Source organism: Aotus nancymaae, unplaced genomic scaffold, assembly GCF_030222135.1.
Source record: "Aotus nancymaae isolate 86718 unplaced genomic scaffold, 86718_ANA_hifiasm-v0.15.2.pri h1tg000131l, whole genome shotgun sequence".
Classification (NCBI taxonomy): domain Eukaryota; kingdom Metazoa; phylum Chordata; class Mammalia; order Primates; family Aotidae; genus Aotus; species Aotus nancymaae.
Window position 1 is genome coordinate 11,472,229 of NW_026988546.1, and position 23,065 is coordinate 11,495,293.

The window sequence follows — 23,065 nt, forward strand, 5'->3', positions numbered from 1 at the left end:
AGGGTAATGTTTGGTGGACTAAAATCCTTAAATGGCAAATGCAACACATAAATCTAGATTTGTTCCTGGTTGGAAGAAAATATGATAAAAGCCATTCTTAAGTCAATTGGGGAAATCTGAATACTGGCAAGACACGAGATGGTATTAGCAATTAATGTGAATTTTCTTAGGTATGAAAATGGCATTGTGGCTTTGTAGGAAAAAGCCTTTATTCTTAGATGTGTGTGGAAGAATTTTGGGATTAAATATCATATCTTCCACTTACTTTCAAATGGCTCAGCAAAATGTTGAATCTAGGTGAAAAGTTTCAGGTAGCTTACTTTGTCTCTCTTACAACTTTTCTGTATTGAAAGTGTTCAGAATAAAATTGAGGAAAAGTTAATAAATCCAACTGGCTTACCATACATATGAGATGAAGTCCTTCCCTGCTCTGTCTTCCTGACTACCCTGGTCTGCTGCAGCCTCAGCTCACACTGCCCCTTCACACACACCATGCACTACAGCCATAATAAACTGCTTGTGTGGCCTGAAGCCCACAGTGCCCTCTTGAACAGATTCGCATACACCTTTCTCTCTGCCAGCAGGTTCTTTCACACTATCTCTAGGAAATACTTTCTCCTCTGCTCTCACAATGGACCTTATTCTATCGTGATCAAGCTCTTATACTGCCATAGCTATTTGTTTAAATGTCTGTCTCCCCACTAACTGTCCAGCCCCTGAAGCACAGAGACTGTATTGGAGTCATCTGTGTGTCTTTTATGCTTAGCCCAAGGCCCAGTTCCTAAACGATATTTACTGAAGAAATATCATAAAAGAGTTAAGTAAATTTCATTAAAACTTCTATGTGAATGAGTACCTTCAAAGTCCTGTAGGATGTGGCCCTCCTTAAAGGGCAGGGTCTGCTTCTGCTGCTGATCCAACATGCTGTGGACCGTGATGAATTCATTATCCAGCGCTATGACGTATGGAAAGGACACGGCTGCCCCAATCACGTTCTCTGACCAGTGCACGGGAGCCCGCTGGGATATCCCTGCGACTGTGGCAAACATGCCTAGAAGCAAGAAGAAAGAGTTAGGTGGGCTTCCAAATAAGCATGGTATCACTTTCCTGTAGCTATGTCTAAATGCAGAACGCCCCCGCCCACCAGCAATTTTCCTATACGGTCTTAAATTTCAAGAAAGGAAACTGATATAATACGCTGTATGTGTGAAGAGCCCTACAGGACTCTATTTTTGCGAAGAGAACTACCTTACCTAGAATGTAGATCTGATATTTACTTCTGATTAAAAATGAGTTGTAATAATATTACCACAAACTTAGCAAAATAAAAAATAAAATAGGCCGGGCATAGTAGCTCACACCTGTAATCCCAGCACTTTGGGAGACTGAGGCAGGCAGATAGTGCTGGAGCTCAGGAGTTTGAGACCAGCCTGGGCAACATGGCGAAACCCCACCCCTACAGAAAACACAAAAATTAGCCAGGCCTGGTGGTGCACGCCTGTAGTTCCAGTTACTTGGGAGGCTAAGGTGGGAAGATCACTTAAGCCCTGAAGGTCAAGGCTGCAGTGAGCGTGATATGCCACTGCACTTCAGCCTGGGTGACAGAGCGAGAAGCTGTCTGAAAATAAATTTAAAAAATAAAATAAAAATGAGGTTAAAAATACATTGCCATATAAGCCACATGAAGATTTATTAAGCATGTGTCTTCATGTGAGGACAAAGTGACTTTCAAATAGGGCATAATCCTGAGGATTCTGCTGAATTTCAGCTCAAATAACATGCTCTAGACAGCACAGCTCTCATGGTCACATGGACACCAGCAACATTACCCAGCCTCACCCTGGAGTTCAAACAGGGTCACTGCATTTACCTGCTTACAGCTGGACATCGCCCAACCAGAGAACTATGCAGCACAGAGGCCCTGATGAATGTTTTTAAAACAAAAAGGGCAAGGGCCTGGGGCAGTGGTGCATGTCTATAATCCCAGCTACTTGGGAGGCTGACACAGGAAGATTGCTTGAGTTTAGAAGTTCAAAACCAGCCTGGGGAACATAGTGAGACCCTTTCTCAAAAAAAAGGTGGTGGGGGGGTGCAAAGGAAAAGGATGAAGAGTCAAGAACAAAGGCATCCACGCAAAATGCAAAGCAAAGCCTTCACTAGAATAAAAGAGCGAGCAGTCATTGGCAGAGGAGTCCAGGAGGAGCAGTAGGAGAAGCCTCGCAGCCCCACTTAGGAACAGAGGGGACCGTGATCAACACCCACAAACTAATTCTATTCTCTCCAAACAGGTGATAAAGTCTATTGTTTCTGTACTGCTGCAGGAGTGCAGTTGCTGTCAACAGGCAAATGTCACAAATGTGTAAATGACACACCTTTTAAAAGCATTATTTTCAATTGTGTAATCTCTAAGTTTCATCCACTCCCTTATCTAAGCTGGGAGAAGGAGAGGGAACTGGTAAAGAGTAGCTGAATTATTTACCTTCTTCAAGAAGTACTGTCATAGGACAGGGTTTAAAGTCACAATTATCTATTGTATTATGAAAATTTCAACAAAGTATGGCTTTTCAGAAGGTTCAGAGCAATTTGTGATGACATGGAAATGGTCACAGATTATATTCAAGGAGAATGGCAAGAAACAAAATAAAAACATGTAGCTTTCAGGAACAGAAAACCAAATACCTCATGTTCTCACTCATAAGTGGGACACAGGAGGGGAGCATCACACACCGGGGCCTGCCAGGGAGTAGGGGCCTAGGGGAGGGATAGCATTAGGAGAAATACCTAATGTAGATGATGGGTTGGTGGGTGCAACAAACCACCATGGCACATGTATACCTATGTAACAAACCTGCACATTTTGCACATGTATCCCAGAACTTAAAGTATAATTTTTAAGTGTGTAGCTTTTATGTTTAAAAGTGCATTTACAGTCATTATAGTAATTTGTTCAAACTATTAATTTCTGAAGCCATATAAAGACAGTGGTGGTTACTGTGCTATAGACAGAATCTGTATATAAGTACTGTGTGAGAGGCATTACAAGCGATCTTTCAATTTGCTTGTAATTGTGCCAGTTACAAGCAGAACAAAACTTAAGAAGATTGGTTCATTTAGCCCGATGCCCATGTAGCTGAGACAGAGTGCATCATAAAGATTATTGACTATTATTTCCCACCAATCTTAACACTACAACCAACGAAGGATGATAATGAAGTAAAATCCTTTCACTATCAAATCTTTTTCTTTTTTTTTGGAGATGAAGTCTCGTTCTGTTGCCCAGGCTGGAGTACAGTGGCACCATCTCGGCTCACTGCAACTTCTGCCTCCCGGGTTTAAGCAATTCTCCTGCCTTAGCCTCCTGAGTTGCTGGGATTACAGGCATGCACTACCATGCCTAGCTAATTTTTGTATTTTTAATAGAGACAGGGTTTCACTATGTTGGCCAGGCTGGTCTAGAACTCCTGACCTCAGGTGATCTGCCTGCCTCAGCCTCCCAAAATGCTGGGATTCCAGGCATGAGCCACTGTGCCCAGCCTATCAATCTTTATAACTAAAACAGTTAGGTATTGGCACATGAATAGGAAAATGAACTGATAGAATAAAATAGAAAATCCAGAGACAGACCCAATACATTAGGAAATTTAGTGTACATTAAAGGCCATTACCTAAATCAGTAAGGAAAAGAAGAACTCTTAAATCAGTTTGTTAGGACAACCGGACAGCCATATAAAAAAGATAAAACTGAGGTCGGCCATGGTGGCTCACACCTGTAATCTCAGTACGTTGGGAGGCCAAAGCAGGCAGATCACTCCAGTCCAGGAGTTCAAGACCAGCCTGGGCCACGTGGCAAAACCCAGTCACTACAAAAAAATATATACAAAAATTAGCCAGGTGTGGTGGCAGGTAACTGTGGTCCCAGCTACTAAAGGAAATGAGGAAGGAGGATCACGTAAACTGGGGAGGTAGAGGTTGCAGTGAACTGAGATTGCACCTCTGCACTCTGACCTGGACAACAGAGCAAGACCCTGTCTCAAATAAATAAATAAATAAATAAAAATTAAAAAAAAAAAAGATAAAATTGAATGTATTCTTTACACTCTTCACTATAAGAAATGAAACTGGTCAGGTGTGGTGGCTCAGGCCTGTAAGCCCAGCACTTTGGGGGCCAAAGCAGGTGGATCATTTGAGGTCAGGAGTTCGAGACCAGCCTGGCCAACATGCTGAAATCCTGTGTCTACTAAAAATACAAAAAATTAGCCAGGCATGGTGGTGCGTACCTATAATCCCAGCTACTAGGGAGGCTAAGGCAGCAGAATCTTTGAACCCAGGAGGTGGAGGTTGCAGTGAGCCGAGATCGTGCCACTGCACTCTAGCTTGGGTGACAGAGCTAGACTATGCCACAAAAAAAAAGAAATGAAACCACACAAGTACTAGAAGAAAACACAGGTGAATTTGTCTTTAATCTGGAAGACAGAGAAATCTTCCTAATTATGACTCAAACTCAAGAAGCAATATGTGAAAATACTGATACATTTGATTATATAGAATTTTCTTTTTCTTTTTGAGATAGGGTCTTGCTGTGTTCCACAGGCTGTAGTGCAATGCCTAGTCACAGGCATAATTACAGAGCACCACACATTCAAACTCCTGGGCTCAAGCAGTCCTCCTGCCTCCGCTTCCTACAGCTGAGATCACAGGCACACGCCACCACACCTGGCGAGATTATATCAAAATTTTTAAAAAAGCTTTTGCACAGTAAAAAAATGGAAACAAATACTTGAAACTTGATAACAGAGAAGTTGGTATCTCAAATATATTTTTAAAAATACTTAAAAAAAGGGCTAGAGATAAGAAGAGATAATTCCCATCAGAAGAAACGTAAATGGCTTTTAAACATGTGAAAAATGTTCAACTATGCACATAAACAAGGGAAATGGAAATTAAAACTACAGTGAGAAAACATTTCTCATATACTAGACTGAGAAAAACATATAAGTTTGGATAACATCCTCTGTTGGCAAAGCTGGAGGGAAACAGGCACTTTCATATGTTGCTAGGGAGAAATAAAACGGTGCAACTTTTATCAAGGGAGACTACAGTAATACCTCGCATTTATACTTTGACTCTGCTGTCTCTCTAGAAAGCTTTCTAATAGATACACTGAAAACAAACGCACACATACACACAAATATAAGTCCCTAGGAATAGCTAAAGACTAAAAAAGACCCCAAATGCTCCTCTAAGTTCTGTAACTTAGAACGCATTATGGTACCTCCACATAGCAGAATAGTGCGCAACTATAAAAATGAAAGAGGAATACCTCTATATTATGCTCTGAAGTGATTACTTTAATATATTAAGTAAAAAAAGCAAGTATGCTACCATTTAGCCAAAAAGGAGGAGATACAAATATTTACATATTTATGTTTTACTGTAAAATGAAAGAATAAACCCTAAAAATAAAGGTTACCTATGGGAGAGGGAAACTTGGTTAAAAAAAACTGGCTGTGAGCTTAGACCTCTTTGATGATATCTTGCTGTATCCATCTGTCTTGGAACTTTGTTAACATTTATATAATAAAAAATAAACCAAAGCAATTTCTAAAAATCAAAAGTAAAATGAAACAAACGAATCTAACTATAAATCTAGTTGATGGCATAACCACACAGAGGAGAACTATTCCAAGTGACTTTAAAACACAGTAATTTGACTACATGCCTAATACCCTAAGGACAGAAAGGGCCGCAAACCACCAAAGTTTCCAACAATTATATTGTGGGAGCGGTAGTGTCGGACCAGTTACTCTTTTGTATGTACTGTGGGATGAATCAAAGGAGTAATTATGTTGAAAGAGTAGAGAAGTAAGATTTTTGGTGTGGCTGAAAGGAGATACAGGTACAACGATGGATTGGTTCTATCAACATGATTTCACGATGAAATTATCTTTAAAAAACGTATCCTTACCCAGGTGCAGTGGTGCATGCCTAGAGTCCCAGCTACCTGGGAAGCTGAGGCAGGAGGCTTGCTTGAGCCCAGGAGTTCAAGGCAAGCCTGGGCAACACAGCAAGACCTCGTTTCTAAAAGAGTAAAATTAAATAAAAAAGACTTACTTCCCAGCACTGCCTACTGAAAGGAGGACCTAGAAACAATGAGCAGCAATCACCTCCAGCTCCCACACTGTGGTCTGTAAACATCAAGGCTCTTTGGAGACATGGCTGAAACCAGACCCAGGTGAGCCAGGAACACACTGAAAGTCAAGGAAGGAATCAAATTTCTAGGGGCATGAAAAAGGACTGGTGAGTGCTCCAGAATAAACTCCCACTAGGCATGGATGAAACCAAGTACATCACATACAGTTACATTCATGAGTTTATTATGATACTTTTTAGAAAGCCATTTTTGTAGGAAAGAGACCCCCATATTGAAAACTGCCTCATCTTGCCTTTCTATATAAAGTATTTGGGGATAACCAAACAGTTAAGGAGAAGTTTAGCTTCACAGATGCATTCCCCCCGCCACCACCATAGGAAGGAAGAATGGAGACAAACAGTATGTCGCCATTTAGCAGCTCTGAATAACTGAACTGTTCTGGACAGTAACTGTCAACAGCTGTTAACATTACAAAGTGATGAAGGCATTAGGTAACCCTGACAGAAGCACTCCACCTCTAGGGAGTAGTCTTGCCTCCCCGCAAAACAAACAAATTTTTAAAAACCCTGAATCTCCTAACTACTATTTGAAGATAAAACAGAGGTCAGAGAGGCATGTCAAACAACACTATGGGAATGAAATCATTAAAATTCAGATTGTGGGACACTATAGATGAAACCATCCAATTTCTTCAACAAAAACATTAAAGAAAAACAAAAAAGAGATGAAGCAGAAAACTGAAGATTAAAAAAAGTAACAGATTGCAATGTATGGGCCTTGTGTGAAACTGATTCAAACAAACTGAAAAATAAACATACAAATACTTAGACATAAGTGTATATACCTATTTATGTCTATTATGATGTAGGTAATAGGAGAAATATGACACATCTAGATATATCTGATGTTAAGGAATTACTGTCAGGTATTTTAGGAATGTAATACTATTGTGTTTTTCTTAGGTATCTGTAACTTAGAAATACATATTAAAACGTTTACAGATGAAATGCTATGATGTCTGGGATTTGCCTCAAAATAAGCAGAGGGCATAACGTGTATAAACTGAGAATTCCTGATGCTGGGTGATGTCTCTACCAGGTTCATTATGCTATTCTCTTTATTATACAAGCTTATATATGCTTTCTACAATAAAAAATTTCACAATACAGAATTCCTCAATTTTTTCAAAAAAAAAAAATGTGGCTGGGCTAAAGAATTCTTTCTTCAAAAAGTCAGAATCTGTGCTGTCAAGCTACGAAAAGATGTGGAGGAAACTTAAATGCATATTACTGGCTGGGTGTGGTGACTCACACCTGTGATCCTAGCATTTGGGAGGCTGAGGTGGGTGGATCCCCTTAAGGTCAGGAGTTTGAGACCAGCCTGGCCAACATGGTGAAACCCCATCTCTACTAAAAATACAAAAATTAGCTGGGTATGATGGTGCGCACCTGTAGTCCCAGCTACTCAGGAGGCTAAGGCAGGAGAATCACTTGAACCCGGAAAGTGGAGGTTGCAGTGAGCCAAGATCACACCATTGCACTCCAGCCTGGGGGACAAAGTGAGACTCCATCTCAGTGGGTGGGGAGCACGGAGGAGTTAAAAAAAAACAAACAAGAAAAGCCTATGACTAAGCAAAAGAAGGCAGTCTGAAAAGGCTACACACTGCATGGTCCGAACTAAGTGACACTCTGGAAGAGAAAAAACCCATGGAAACAACAAAAAGACCAGCAGTTGCTGGGGCTTAGGGGAAGGGAGGGATGAACAGGTGGAGCAAAGAGGACTTTCAGGGTGGTGAAAGGATTGTGAATGACACTATAACGGCAGATTCATGTCATTACACATTTGTCAACCTAATATAAACTATGCTTCAGGTACTAACGATGTGAGCCTTGTACCACTGTCCTGTGGATAATGGGAGAGCAGGAGGTCTATGGGAGCTCTCTGTAGTTTCCTCTCAGTTTTGCTGTGAACCTAAAACTGCTCTAAAAAATAAAGCCTATTAGCCGGGCACAGTGGCTCACGCCTGTAATCCCAGCACTTTGGGAAGCCGAGTTGGGCGGATCACGAGGTCAAGAGATAGAGACTATCCTGGTCAACATGGTGAAACCCCGTCTCTACTAAAAATACAAAAAATTAGCTGGGCATGGTGGCGCGTGCCTGTAAGCCCAGCTACTCAGGAGGCTGAGGCAGGAGAATTGCCTGAACCCAGGAGGCGGAGGTTGCGGTGAGCCGAGATCGCGCCATTGCACTCCAGCCTGGGTAACAAGAGCGAAACTCCGTTTCAAATAAATAAATAAATAAATAAATAAAGTCTATTTTAAAAAAAAGTGAAAATCAAGACATGTACATGAAATATTTCACGACAGGAATTCTTGTTATTACCAGAAAATAGGTTTGCACTCAGCACTTTGAAATGAGGTGTCTATACAAAAACTCTCCAAGGATAAAAAATACCTGTGTTAAAAGGAACTCACTCTCGCCAGCATCCCTGTACCATAAACATATAAACTAATTCTAATATGAGCCGCCCCTGGCTGGAAGAAAATACCAGGAGACATCACTAAGGTTAAAGCACTGATACTTAATTTCGATCAGGCTGTCCAGAGAATTAGTTAAGGCCATACAAGAACTGCTAAAGCCCTTTTTGAGGAGCTAGCTTTTTGAGGAGCTAGCTACGAAAAACGTTTTGGTGGGATGAAATGGCAGGACACAAAAGAGAAAATGTTATGGACATGACATTAAAAACACTTACTGAGCTACCTCAACTTCTTTTCATTTTTTAAAATTTATTTTATTTTATTTTTTTAGATAGAGTCTTGCTCTGTCACCCAGGCTGGAGTACAGTGGCACAATCTCAGCTCACTGTAACCTCTCTCCCGCTAGGTTCAAGCGATTCTTCTGCCTCAGCCTCAAGAGTGGCTAGGATTACAAGTGCTTGCCACCACACCCAGCTAATTTTTGTATTTTTAGTAGAGATGGAGTTTCACTATGTTGATCGGGCTGGTCTCGAACTCCTGACCTCAGATGATCCACCTGCCTCCACCTCCCAAAGTGGCTGGGATTATAGGCGTGAGCCACCTTGTCCAGCCTCAACTCTTTTTAGAATGAGGAGCAAAAATTATGAAATGACAACCCACCCTTGTGGAAAAACTTTACTAGGAAGCCTTATGGAGTTATTTTTGTAGTTATTTACTTAAAAGAATTTTCTCACTGTTAGAGTATATATATAGCTGAACATGAGCAGGAGGGAAGAGCCCCTGAGAAAAGGGAGGTCTGGAAGATCTCACATCCCAGAGACTATCAAAAACATGCATGCTGGCCAGGTGTGGTGGCTCATGCCTGTAACTGCAGCACTTTGGGAGGCTGAGGCTGGAGGATTACCTGAGGTCAGGAGTTCGAGACCAACCTGGCCAACATGATGAAACCCCATCTCTACTAAAAATACAAATATTAGCCGGGTGTGGTGGTGGGTGCCTATAATCCCAGCTACTTGGGAGGCTGAGGCAGGGAGAATTGCTTGAACCTGGGAGGTGGAGGTTGCAGTGAGCTGAGATTGTGCCATTCCACTCCAGCCTGGGCAACAGAGTGAGATTCCGTCTCAAAAAACATAAATGCATGCTAGATATGAGCAGAGAGGAGGGACGGGGTTAAAGGAGAAATTCCGAAGTGACAGGCAGGTGCAGTAAGTATGGAGCTGACCACTGTACAACCGTCCTGGGGTGGAGGTAAGAGCAATACAGCCATTAGGTAGGATTCACATTCACCAGTGGCCGCACATGCGCACCAACTAATAGTAGGAGAGGGTCCCACAAGCTTAGGGTAGAAACTAGGTAGGAGGAAAAGGCAGGGACTTAAGGCAGAAGCAGGAAAACCAAAGAAAAAAGGCAGAGACTTAAGACAGATGGGAACTTCAAGAAAATATCCAGCATCATAAAAACCTGATGCAGAACTCTTAGGGTTGCTGGCTCACTCTCTCAGCATCCCACACTGCCTCATCTTTCAGAATGTACTGTCTCTCTCCACATAAACTCTCTGCTCTCTACTTCCCTTCAGTAAAGCTCTCTGCTATCCCTGAATTGCCTCTTGACCAAAATCTTTCTTCCAAGATGACAAAGGGCTGAGAATGTCCCGTTCCCAGTAACACCACCAGAGCTGTTTTCAAGCTCCACTTCACTGTAAAAGCAACTGGTTTGATGATTCTAACCCCATGTCCACAAAACAATCAAAATGGATTTCATCAAGCACTGGTCAGGCACTCCTGCCTCTGTCTTGCCACACACGCCCAATGTTGCTGAGAACTTATTCTGCACAGCGCCAATCTCACTCTCTGGTTTCAACATGCAATGACAGAGGCCACCCAAAAAGACCAGGAGCACAAACACATCTTCCTCACCCAGCCCTCCAGGGCCCGCCAGCAGGAACTCCTGTCTCCCTATCCTCTTGACAATTGGCGGCCTCTCCTCGCTGCAGTAGGGAAACAGGTCCTGGGAGACACCTGTGCTGTAGTTGTGGATGATGTACTGAGTGGTCAGAGCCAGACACAGGAAGTGGCCGTCCACAGCTACAGCGAGGGGCTGCTCGGAGGTTGACACCTCCTTGACGATCTGCACCCGGTCCTCGTACACCAGAAACATCTGGATGGTTCTGCGTTTGACAGAGATGATGCAAACTTCCACACAGAATGGGTCCCCAGTCACAGGGTTCTCATTCAGTGCAAACGTGACCGCCCCCTTGATGCGGGCTCCCGAGGGCACTGGCTCGAGGTTCAGCATGTGGACCAGGCTGATGGAGTTGTCACACAGCACCAGCAGCCTGTTGAGTGCTGAGGCCGCGCGCAGCTCGCTCACAGGCTTCTTGAAGCCCAGGTGCCTGTGCAGCTGTTTCGTGGCAGTGAACGTGGCCGGCCCGGCAGGCACTGGCCTCTCCTCCAACAGGAAGTGGTAGACGAAGCAGTCGTTGGTGCCCACGTAGAGGTCCCTGCCGCAGCACTCCACACACTCAATGTTGACACGCTCCTTGTCGCCCATCAGCAGCTCCCACTCCACGGCAGAGACAAGTGTAAAGGCTTTGATGTTCATCATGTCTACTGGCTGATCTGCTGGAAGAGAAAGAGGAAAACTACTTTTAGAGGAACAAGGAAAAAGCAGAAACAGAGGTTGCAATAATGTTATGTGGATTCCCCAGTTATAATTTTCATTAAAGAAAATCATTCCACACTGTCAAAAAATAGAAAGAAACCTTTTCCCCACTGATCTCCCCCATCAGACAGCAAGAGACCCCAGCAGAAAAGCATACACACACACGCATGTGCTTGTGATCACGTGCCATCCTGCTCAGTCCCCACACAGAGTCACCTGGAGCCTCCTCATATTGCTACTGGGAGACACACTTGCAGACAGAAGACAAATGCATGCATTCACCCACAGACAATGTAACAAAAGGATTTCTGTGGGGCAAGAGGATGGCTTGACCCCAGGGGCTGCAGGCCAGCCTGGGCAATATAACGAGACCCCATTTAAAAAAAAAAAAAAGGGGGGGATTTCTGAAAAAGGCAGAAATGATCCTCACTGATCTTCCCTGAGTTTCTACAGCTGCTTGAATATGCACTTTAGTCAATGAACACAACCACAGTCAGAGGATCCTGACAGGGACACCAAGGCAGGAGCCAGGCTTTGGATACCTTTGTGTTCTTCCCAAAAAGGCAGACATATCAGCCCCTACTCCGGAGTAAACGTTCATGTGGAGAGTAAAGGTGTGCCTCAGATCTCAGAAGGCTTTCAGGTGGTGAGTGGAGCTATTTAGTGGATGTGTGGACTGGTCCCTGGCTCCCACTGGAAGCGAGACTTTCCCACACACTAGCCTGTGGCCTCCTACTTCATCTCTGCGAGAACTGTGGTTTCACACTCCACAAAGTTAGAGGGAGAGGACCAGGAAAGGTGGCCTTTCCTGACTTCTCAGGCAACCAGAAGCAAACTCAAAGGCACCATCCCTGTGATCGGGAGCAGGGCAGGGGATCAGAGAGCTGGAAGGAGGACTGCAGAGAATGACGGGCACTGCAGGGCAGCTGGCTGGGCTTGCGTCAGCACTGCTCCATGTTCAGAGAGCTTGAAGTGAAAGGTTCCCTACTACTATCACCTCCTCACTTCAAGCTCTCTGAACATGGAGCAGTGCTGCTTCATGAGAGCTTAAGTTCCTAATACTAGGAGGCATTCCAGCAAAGGGTGGAAGACCTCTCAGAAATATTCAAGAAAGGTTCACGCATCAGGGAAGGGAAGGAATCAGAGAACTTCTTTGGTGCCTTTTAACTTGAAAATTTTGGAACTCTACAATTTCTTGTCTGCCCCCATCCATGGGGGCAGTGACAGCTACACACAAGTGAGACTCCAGCCCCTTCCCTAGGCCCCCTCCCTAGGAGGGAGGGCACCCCAGGACTGAGGAGGAGGGTTGTCTGTGGACACATTAGTCCTTCCTGTTTTTTTCCCATCACTTGAGCAAATTACTTGATGTTATGGTCAGAATGTTTGTTTCCCCCTAAAATTCATATGTTGAAACTTAATCCCCAGAGGTGTTGGGAGGTGAGGTGTCTGGGAGGTGATTAGGTCATGAGGGTGGAGCCCTTATGAATGGCATGAGTGCCCTTATCAAAGAGGCCCCAGAGAGCTTATTCATCCCTTCCACTGTGTGAGGAGGCAGCTGGAAGGCACCACCCCTGAGGGATGGGCCCTCTCCAAACACTGAGCCTGCCATGCTTCAATCTTGGACTTCCCAGCTTCCAGAACTGTGAGCAATACATTTCTATTGCCTATTAATTACCTAACATACAGGAGTTTGTTACAGCAGCCTGAAGGGACACTTGGCTATTCCAGTCTCAACTGCCTCATCTGTGAAATGAGCATAATAACGGTACCTACTTCACAGGACTGTTGCAGAATTAAGTAAATCAGTTCATATAAAATGCTGACAGCTGGCACCCAACACCCAAACTTTTGGATCTCATCATAAACACTATGATTCCCTCCCAGTGTGGATCAGCTCCCATTCCTCTCTCAAACTACCTGCCTGCTTCAGTTGTTTATTTCCCAAGTTGGGCACCAAGAGATTAAACAATGCTGTCTTCTGTTCTCAGATATGGGTAACTTGTTTACCTCTGCCAAAAGACAGACTGCAATGTAAGCTAGAACACACACTCACACATCTGCCCCACCCCTAAAACATCTTCACACTCATTTATGGGCACTCATCTTCACAGAAACTATGGAACAGAGCTGGGGGAAGTGCAGAGGGAGGCTCAAAAGGCACCACAGAGAAAGAATCGTGTCCATCTACCTGGGGGCTCTGGGAACACTCCCAGAATCACAGGTATGGCTGGGTGAAGATCTCCAGCAGGCTTCTACAAATAGTCTCTGGCACAAACAGTTCTTAAACAGCATCATGTATTAGTCTCAACCAAACATAACCACCAAAACCCACCTAGACAATATTTTTTTATCCATTTAAATGCTAATGAGTAAAACCCAGATAGTGAAATGTAGGCTTCCAGACATCTAAGTCAGTGAAAGTGAAGTAATATAAAATACTTCTTTCTTATTGATTAATCAGTCAGTGTTGTCTTTTTAAAATGGCAGGATTAAGCAATTCTGCCATTTAAAATATAAATTGTGTCTCCCTTTGTGGAAGGAATAGAGAAACAAACTCTGGGCACCTACAATGAAACTCCTATTACTTAGCTCCTTAAAAGTATTTTTAAGTATTATCCATAATTCCAGCCCCTGTCTTAGGTTAGCATAAGGGATAAACAAAACACATTTGCAGTAAATAATACCCTCATATTTAGTCTAAATCCTGGGGTGGATAGAGAAGGGGAGAGGGAGAGAGAGCTGTAAGAAAAACATATGGTTTACTAAAAAGTCATAACTCTATAATATTTAAAAAGAAACGGAATATTGTTTCATTTTCTAGTAAACTAGTTACTCAAGCCTTGCTAAAGATAAGCTTCCTATTAGAGGCCTTTAAATTAAGGACTTGCTTTGGTAATTAAATGTAAAAAAAACCTGTAATAATGCAGAATTACATGGAGGTAAATGAAAGCTGAAGAAGCAACATACCAGCACTTAAAAATGATTTATTCTTACCTGTCTCTACAAAAAAATATAAAAAATTAGCCACACATGATGGGGCACCACCTGTATTCCCTCCTACTCAGGAGGGCGAGGCAGGAGGATCACTCGAGCCCAGTGGTTTTCAGCTTCAGTGAGCCGTGATTGCACCACTGCACTCCAGCCTGGGAAAACCTGTGAGATGCTTTCACAGCAATAACAACAACAACAAAATTAATTTAAAAAACGATCTTTTTTAAGCAGTGGGAAAATTCTCTCCATGATCTAATTCACATGATATATTCACTTAGATAAAATATGAATCCTAAAAAGATAAACTTTAGGCCACACCTCTGTATTTTCATGAAATATAACTTGCTGGGTTTCTGAATCAGAGAAGTTTCCACATGGTAATAAAAGGAAACATTTCTCTAAGGTGTACAATTCATATTTTACTGTATGATCTCAAAATGATCTAAAATTTAAACTTTTTGTTAGAACTTTACTTTAAGGCTGGGCACAGTGGTTCACACCTATAATCCTAATACTTTGGGAGGCCCAGGCAAGAAGGTCACTTGCGCCCAAGAGTTCAAGACCAGCCTGGGCAACATATCGAGACTCGATTTCTATTTCTTTTTAAATAAGAATATTAAATAAAAAATGACTTCACTTTAAAAGTATGATTATAATAATTTTTTAAGAATATTAAATAAAAAATAACTTCACTTTAAAAATATGATTATAATAAATTAAAATACATACCTAGGTAGGGAAGAGATTGGAAAATGCTAGTATGCTCAAGGACCATAATTTAATTAAAGCTAACATTGCATATGCAGCAAGCACCTCTAAGTGTGCAAAAAACAAAAATAAACAGTTACAAGACACAATCCCACTTCCTAAGAGTCTCCTCATCCTATTAAGGAAATAGGACTAGAAAAATAAATCAGTAATGGTATAAAGCAATATGTGCTAAGGGTCAAAATAAAAATATTAGTAATTATTTCCTACTAGGTTAAGAATATGCACATCAGCATTTTCAAGATTCTGCCACTGGTAATAAACAGAATGTTAGTCAGCATCTTTAAAAATGCTAATGTAAAAATACTAATCTTTTTCTACAAATGTACACAGAAACATTATCTTTTAGTCAGTATCTGGCATCAATTTAAAAGAATTGATGACTTTTGGCTAGGCGCAGTGGCTCATGCCTGTAATCCCAGCACTTTGGGAGGCCAAGGCGGATGGATCACCTGAGGTAAGGAGTTTGAGACCAGCCTGGTCAACATGGTGAAACCCCATCTCTACTAAAAATACAAATATTAGCTGGGCATGGTGGCACATGCCTGTAATTCCAGCTAGTTGGGAAGCTGAGGCAGAAGAATCACTTGAACCCAGGAAGGGGAGGTTGCCGTGAGCAGAGATCACGCCACCGCACTCTAGTCTGAGCGACAAGAGTGAAACTCCGTCTCAAAAAAAAAAAAAAAAAAAGAACTGATGACTTTTGGCATCTTTCTGGCTACACATGGGGCTGGGTGCCACAGATTTTATATTACCCATTAGTTTCAAAGAAAAGTTCCTGCATTCTTAGTGACCTGTTACAAAAGCTATGTAGGCTTCTAGAAGCCCCACTTCTTTTCATAGCACAGGCCAAGGCGAGGAGAGATGACGGGGATGAGTCTATGGGCCGCACAGAGCACTGGCTACATCCGGATTTCATGGACACTGTCTGTGCTACAAAGCAAGCACCGGGCCCAGATGGATCTCCTAGCGAGTTCCACTAAACACTTAGGAACCACCTAATTCCAATTTCACATAATAAATGTGTCTAAGAATAAAACGATAAATAAAAGAGGGAACATATCCTTACTTTATTTTATTAAAGTAGATGAAAGTATAACTTTGATATTCAAACCAGATAAGGATATAAGAAAAATGAAAATCACAGATCATTCTGACTCACAAACCTGCAAAAATATTAGCACACAAAATCAACAAATACATATTAAAAATACAATATGGCTAAGTTGGGATGCAATATTGGTTTAAGGTAATAAAATCTTTTGTTTAGATCACCACATTTATAAATTAAAAGAAAAAACCGAATTATTTCAATAGATGCATAAAAAAGTTAAATAAAATTTGACATCCATTTGCAACAAAAAAACTTGTAGCATGTTATCCTGATATCTAAAGCAAACAAAAATCCTAAAGCAAAATTTTTAAATCATTCCTTTTGAAACAAGGAACAAGACAAGAATGTCTACCATTGCCACCTGTTATGGGTTGAAATGACTCTCAGCCAATCATGCCGAAGTCCTAACTCCCGGTACCTGTGAATGGACCTTACATGGAAATAAGATGATCAGAGTCATTTAGGGAGGGCTCTAATCCAATATGACTGTGTCCTTATAAAAAGGGGAAATTTGTACACAGAGCAGACACAGAGAAAAGACAAAGTGAAGACACAGGAAGAGGAAGGCGATCTATAAGCTAAGGAATGTCTGAAGTTATTAGACCTTGCTCTCAGATTTCTACCCTCCAGAACTATGAAGTAATAAGTTTCTGTTGTTTAAGGCACCCAGCCTGTAGTACTTTCTTACAGCAGACCTAGAAACTAATACAGAATCTCAGTTTAATACTGTATTAGGGTCTTTGCCAGTGTGATAAAACAAGAATAGTTATAAAGAATTGAAAACAGGCCGGGCTTGGTGGCTCATGCCTGTAATCCCAGGCAAGGCTGAGGCGGGTGGATCACCTGAGGTCAGGAGTTCGAGACCAGTCTGGTCAATATGATGAAACTCCACCTCTACTAAAAATATAAAAATTAGCCGGGCATGGTGGCAGGAGCCTGTAATCCCAACTACTCAGCAGGCTGAGGCATGAGAATTGCTTGGACGTGGGAGGCAGAGGTTGCAGTGAGCCAAGATCATGCCACTGCACTTCAGCCTGGGTGAAAGAGCAAGACTCTGTCTCAAAAAAAAAAAAAAAAAAAAAATTAAAGAAAAGAAAAAGAAAAACATAAAATTATTAAAATTATAATTATTCACAAATGACATTACTGTTTACATAGAAACCCACAAAAAATCTATTAGAATTAATGACTTCATAGTTTAATTTTTTAAAAAAACCAAAGTAGTTTATATTTCTAGACCCAAAATTAGAAACTTTAAAAAAACTTACAATAGTAGAAAATACAAGGTAGGAAAGAATTATCTAACAAAGATATTTAAGATCTTTATGAATAAAATCATAAAATCTTATTTTTAGACATTAAGGAAGACCTAAATTATCATCCTGGAAGGCTTTTCTGCAGAAATTGACAAGCTGGTTTTAAATTTTAAATGGAAATCACGGAACATAGCATAGTCAAAACAATCTTGAAAGTGAAGAACAACACTGAAGGACCTACACTAACTGATTTCAGAAATTGCTGTAACAGTACAATAATTAAGACATAAGGTCAGACAAACAGGTCAAGCCCCAAAGTGGGAGAAAAATTTGTAATGCATATATCTGGCAAATGATTTATATCCAGAATATAGAAAAACTCCTACAAACCAGTAACAAGAAGACAAACATTTTTTAAATGGGCAAATGACTAAAACACTTCACAAAAGGTATATGGATGATCAGTAAGAACATGAAAAGATGCTCACCATCATTAACCCAGACATTTATTTTAAGCCACAATGAGTGATCACTTCACACCTACCAAAACAACTACCATTAAAAAGACCAACAACAACCAAATGTTATTGAGGATATAGAATAACTGGCAATCTCATACATTGCTGGAAGGGGTTTAAAATGGTCAGCTCTGGAGATCTGTTCAGCAGTTTTTTTAAACTTAAACATGCATTTGTCTAGTTATACCACATTTAATATTTCCATTTCTCTTGGGTATATATCTATATCCACAAAAAGACCAGCATAAGACATAAGATATGCACAGCAAGCTTATTCATATTAGCGGAAAAAAAAGGGAACAGCTCAGTTTTACTCACTTACCTCCATTTTTAATTGTGACATATTTATACAGTGGAATATACTTAGAAATAAAAAGAAATAAACTACTGACAAAGGCAACAAATAGATGACCCTCAAAAACACTGAGAGGAAGAAATCAGTCCTAGATTGTATACTTTCAATGATCCGAACTTCAAAAGTAGGCAATGCCAATCTATAGTGACAGAAATCAGAACAGTGTTTACTTTGGAAGGAACGGGATGACTAAGTGGAAAGGGACACAGGGAACTTTCTGGGTGAAAGACATAGTTTACATCTTACTTCAGGTATTAGCTATGCAAGTGTATGGATTTATCAAAATTCATTGATTTGTGCATTTATGTTCTGTGTATTTTACTGTATTCAAATTATGTTTTTAAAAAAAATCCTTAACTGATCCAGAGGAAAAAAATGTCATTCCAATACAAACTCTTACAAGTACAGGGAATATGTGTGTGTGTGTGTGTGTGTAACTCAAAAAGCAGATCTAAAATTTACATGGCAGAAATAGAGAAAGAATCTGTTTAATAAACCTAGTTGAATTCACAAACTGCACATTCCTTGTTTAAAATTTTATTGCATGGAAACACATTTATCAAACAAATAAGTGATTTATAATTTATTAATTTATCTAAACTCCATGCTTAGTTTATATTATATCCATATTTAATGGCCATTTCTCAGGATATCAAAGTCCAATTTGGGGCATTCCATCCATCATTTCCCATAAATATCCACTGGAAGGTTAAGAGAAAGATCAGCACCTGGTAGATGGCTCAGGTGCGAACACCCTGCCCCGTGGCCCTGTGCACCTTCTCGGGCAGCAGTTTCTGTGAGGTCAGCCTCTTACATCATGGGCCTCTGTCCCTCTCCCTTCCACTTCTAGGGCCACGTAAGTATCTCCACTCTCAGTTTCAATTTACTATCTTACTTTTCTTTCCATTTCCTCTGTACTAAATCTCACCAAGGACAGGCAATCATTTAAAAAGTCATAGCACAAAGAACAAATATGGAGTAAGAGCAACTTTTTTTTTTTGAGACAGAGTCTCACTCCATCACCCAGGATGGAGTGCAATGGAACAATCTTGGCTCACTGCAAACTCTGCCTCCTAGGTTCAAGTGATTCTTGTGCCTCAGCCTCCTGAGTACCTGGGATTATAGGTGTGCACCATTTTGCCCAGCTAATTTTTGTATTTTTAGTAGAGATGAGATCTCACCATGTTGGCCAGGCTGGTCTCCAACCCCTGACCTCAAGTGATCTGCCTGCCTCATCCTCCCAAAGTGCTGGAATTACAGGTGTGAGCCACTGTGTCTGGCCAGGGCAATTTTTTAAGTAGATAATCTAAACATAAAAAGAAGCTTATGGGAGGGGTGCGGTGGGTAACTCTGGGAGGCCAAGCACTTTGGGAGGCCAAGATGGGTGGATCATCTGAGGTCAGGAGTTTGAGACCAGCCTGGCCAATATGGTGAGAACCCGTCTCTACTAAAAATATAAAAATTGGCTGAGCATGGTGGCAGCCGTCTGTAATCCCAGCTACTCAGGAGGCTGAAGCAGGAGAATCACTTGAACCCAAGAGGGGGAGGTTACAGTGAGCCAAGATTTCGCCATTGCACCCCAGCCTGGGCAAGAAGAACGAAACTCCATCTCAAAAAAAAAAAAAGAAAAAAAAGGCTTGTAGCAACCAACATTAACCATTAGCATAACATATATATAAGACTTTAATATATATGATTAACACAGAAGTATATATGTTAACACGTATATACATATTTATATGTATTTGTTATATACACACATACATACATGTTATATACACACATACATACACACATACACACAGACAAAATAGGAAACTCCTAATCTGGTACAGAGATAAATATATTCTGCCAAAAGAATGCTATGACAAACTGATTTATTAAGATGGGCTCTTTACCAGTAATTAAGATAGGCTCTTTATTAAGATGGACTCTTTACCAGTAATTATTCTTGAACCAAAGAATGACACTTTGTTATCTGTTCCACCAAATAATGTCCACCTGAGAGCCAGCTTTAAGATTGGCTTGGTGTCCTACGTGTCTGCAAAAAACCCTTACATTTTCAATTACTTCACAGCTTATAAAAGAAACAGGCTCTTCAGAACCCTAGGCAGCTATATGTGTTCCAGAACTTCATCACCCTGGGGGAGGGACTGCAAAAAATCAGCCCTATAATAGAAGACACTGTCCTATGAATAAGCTAAAGATTAATTCTGTATCTGTATTTTAAAAAGGACACACTACCTCAAGTAAAGATTTGTTGTTTTCTCATTTTACAGCAAGAAGTTTTCCAAAAGATAAACTCCATACTCAGCCCTTAATATTTTAACCTCAGCCAAACTTTCCTCTTTATTTAGTAAGAAAAATTACAGCCATTAACCTACTATTATTTTTCCATAATATCAGTCTCTTGTTTTATAAGCTACAATCAGTTCGGAATTGCTGCTGAGTTCCAAAGAGCCTGTATCTGTCCAAGGCACTCTACAAACCAAGCAGTTGTCAAAAGGGATTTGAGCAAATACTACCCTCAGACACCTTTTCAAGGGATTAACACTATGAGTCAGAAAATAGTTACCATTAACTACAGTGGTGGGATTGAATTTAACAACGTAATAATCCCGAAAGGAAAACACACTGCTTCTTTCTCATCTGCCGAATATGACTCTTGTCCATATAGAAAGTTGCAACGTCTGGGGGACAAGGGCAGCTTCAGAATGGGCCTTCAGAGGACGGCACACATTCCCACACACCGGATTTCCTCTGACTGGCTGATGGCAGGGATTCCGGCTTTAGGCATAAGTATCCTTCTTTCTTTGCATCTTCCTGCAATTTACAGTTTTTGTATAAACACAATGACTTATTGATTGATTGACTGATTGAGATGGAGTCTGGCTTTGTTGCCCAGGCTAGAATGCAGTGGCATGATCTCGGCTCACTGTAATCTCCGCCTCCCAGGTTCAAGTGATTCTCCTGCCTCAGTCTCCTGAGTAGCTGGGATTACAGGCATGCAACACCATGCCTGGCTAATTTTTGTATTTTTAGTAGAGACAATGGTTTCACCATGTTGGACAGACTGGTCTTGAACTCCTGACCTCAGGTGATCTGCCCACCTCGGCCTCCCAAAGTGCTGGGATTATCAGCATGAGTCACTGTGCCCAGCCTACAATGACTTTTTTTAGCTTCTATTTTGCCGTTTTAATATAGAACCTTTAAAGAAAAAACAAATGTTTCTGAGAAGCAGTTTCTCAATTAATCTGGATAAACATATCTACTAAGACCATGAAGCCACAGACAGAGAGCGATGTCCGTCACAGGGGAAAACTGAACACAGTGGCATGCTGCATAATGACATTTCCATTAACAACAGACAGCATCTACAACAGTGGTCCCATAAGGTTATAATGGAGTTGAACAAGTCCTATCACTTACTGGCAATATAACTGTGGGAACATTGTAGTGCAATGCATCACTCGCGTGTGTGGTGTAGCTGCTGTACACAAACCTACTGTGGTGCCAGTCACAGAAAAGTCTAGCACGTACAATTACACACAGTGTGCAGTACTTGGTATAATGACAATAAATGACTATGTTAGTGGTTTATGTATCTACTGCACTACCCTTTTTATCATTATTTTAGAATGTGCTCCTACTTATGCAGAAAAAAAAAAAGTTAATTGTAAAACAGTCCTTCAGGAGGATTTCAGAAGAAGGAATTGTTATCACTGCTGACAGCTCTATGCGTGTTACTGCCCCTGAAGGCCTTCCAGTGGGACAAGATGTGAAGGTGGATGTCAGGGATAAGGATGACCCTGACCCTGTGCAGGCCAAGGCTAATGTGTGTGTGTTTGTGTTTTCATTTTTAACCAAAAACTTTAAAGTAAAAAAAAATAATAAAATCAATAGAAAAAAACTTACAGAATAAGGATCTAAAGAAAATATTTTTGTACAGCTATGCAACATGTGTTTTCAGCTACATGTTATTGCAAAGAGTCAAAAACTTAAAAAGTTACAGTAAGCTAAGGTTAGCTTATTACTGAAGAGAAGCATTTTTAGAACAAATTTAGTGTCGCCCAAGTGTACAATATTTATAAAGTCTATAGTCATGTACAGTAATGTTTTAGGCCTTTACTTTCACTTGCCACTCACTCACTGACTCACCCAGAGAAACTTCCAGTCCTGCAAGCTCCATTCATGTTAAGTGCCCCAGACAGGTGGATCCTTTTTTTAAAGTCTTTTATACCCTACCCTTTTCTTTGTTTAGGTGTGTTCAGATATACACAGACTCTTGTGTTACAGGATTCTCTTGTGCCTAGAGATTCAGTACAGTAGCATGCTGTACAGGTTTGTAGCCCAGGACCAATAAGCCATACCCATATAGCCTAGGCGTATGATATACCGTACTGGATGGTACAGTATATCATACGCCTAGGCTATATGGATATGGCTTATTTGTGTAAGTTCACTCTGTGATGTTCATAAGGTCACAAAATTGCCCAATGGGAGATTTCTCAGAACATATCCTAGTTGTTAACTGATGCATGACTGTGCATCATATATTAGCTCTAAAAACCGCACCTGTAAGTGAATTGACAAAAGTTGCCACAGATCCTAACAGCCTTTGAGAGGGATGTGGAGCAGACAGAACCTGGCGCACTTCAGCCGTTCACAGCTCCCAACCAGTTAGGATGCTGGTGCCATATAATTAGGAGAGAAAGCTAAATCACCAGGGTCTCAGCCAAAAGCAAACCATGGTGGTGAGGAGAAAGGTGAAGGA

General features: G+C 41.2%; 1 protein-coding gene across 2 annotated transcripts in view; it reads right to left on the reverse strand.

Annotated features, from left to right (window-relative positions):
* Nucleotides 1-23,065, reverse strand: part of TGFBRAP1 (transforming growth factor beta receptor associated protein 1) — a 62,330-nt gene that overhangs the window by 33,035 nt on the left and 6,230 nt on the right. Inside the window, exons 2-3 of one of the 2 annotated variants that reach the window (XM_012471483.3) lie at nucleotides 10,545-11,246; nucleotides 857-1,051 (exon numbers count right to left, since the gene is read on the reverse strand). In XM_012471483.3, coding sequence (XP_012326906.2) covers nucleotides 857-1,051; nucleotides 10,545-11,232 — 883 coding nt within the window. In that variant the 5' untranslated portion in view covers nucleotides 11,233-11,246. Of the gene's footprint in view, nucleotides 1-856; nucleotides 1,052-10,544; nucleotides 11,250-23,065 lie in introns of both variants that reach the window. The other variant, XM_012471484.3, reaches the window with a different exon arrangement.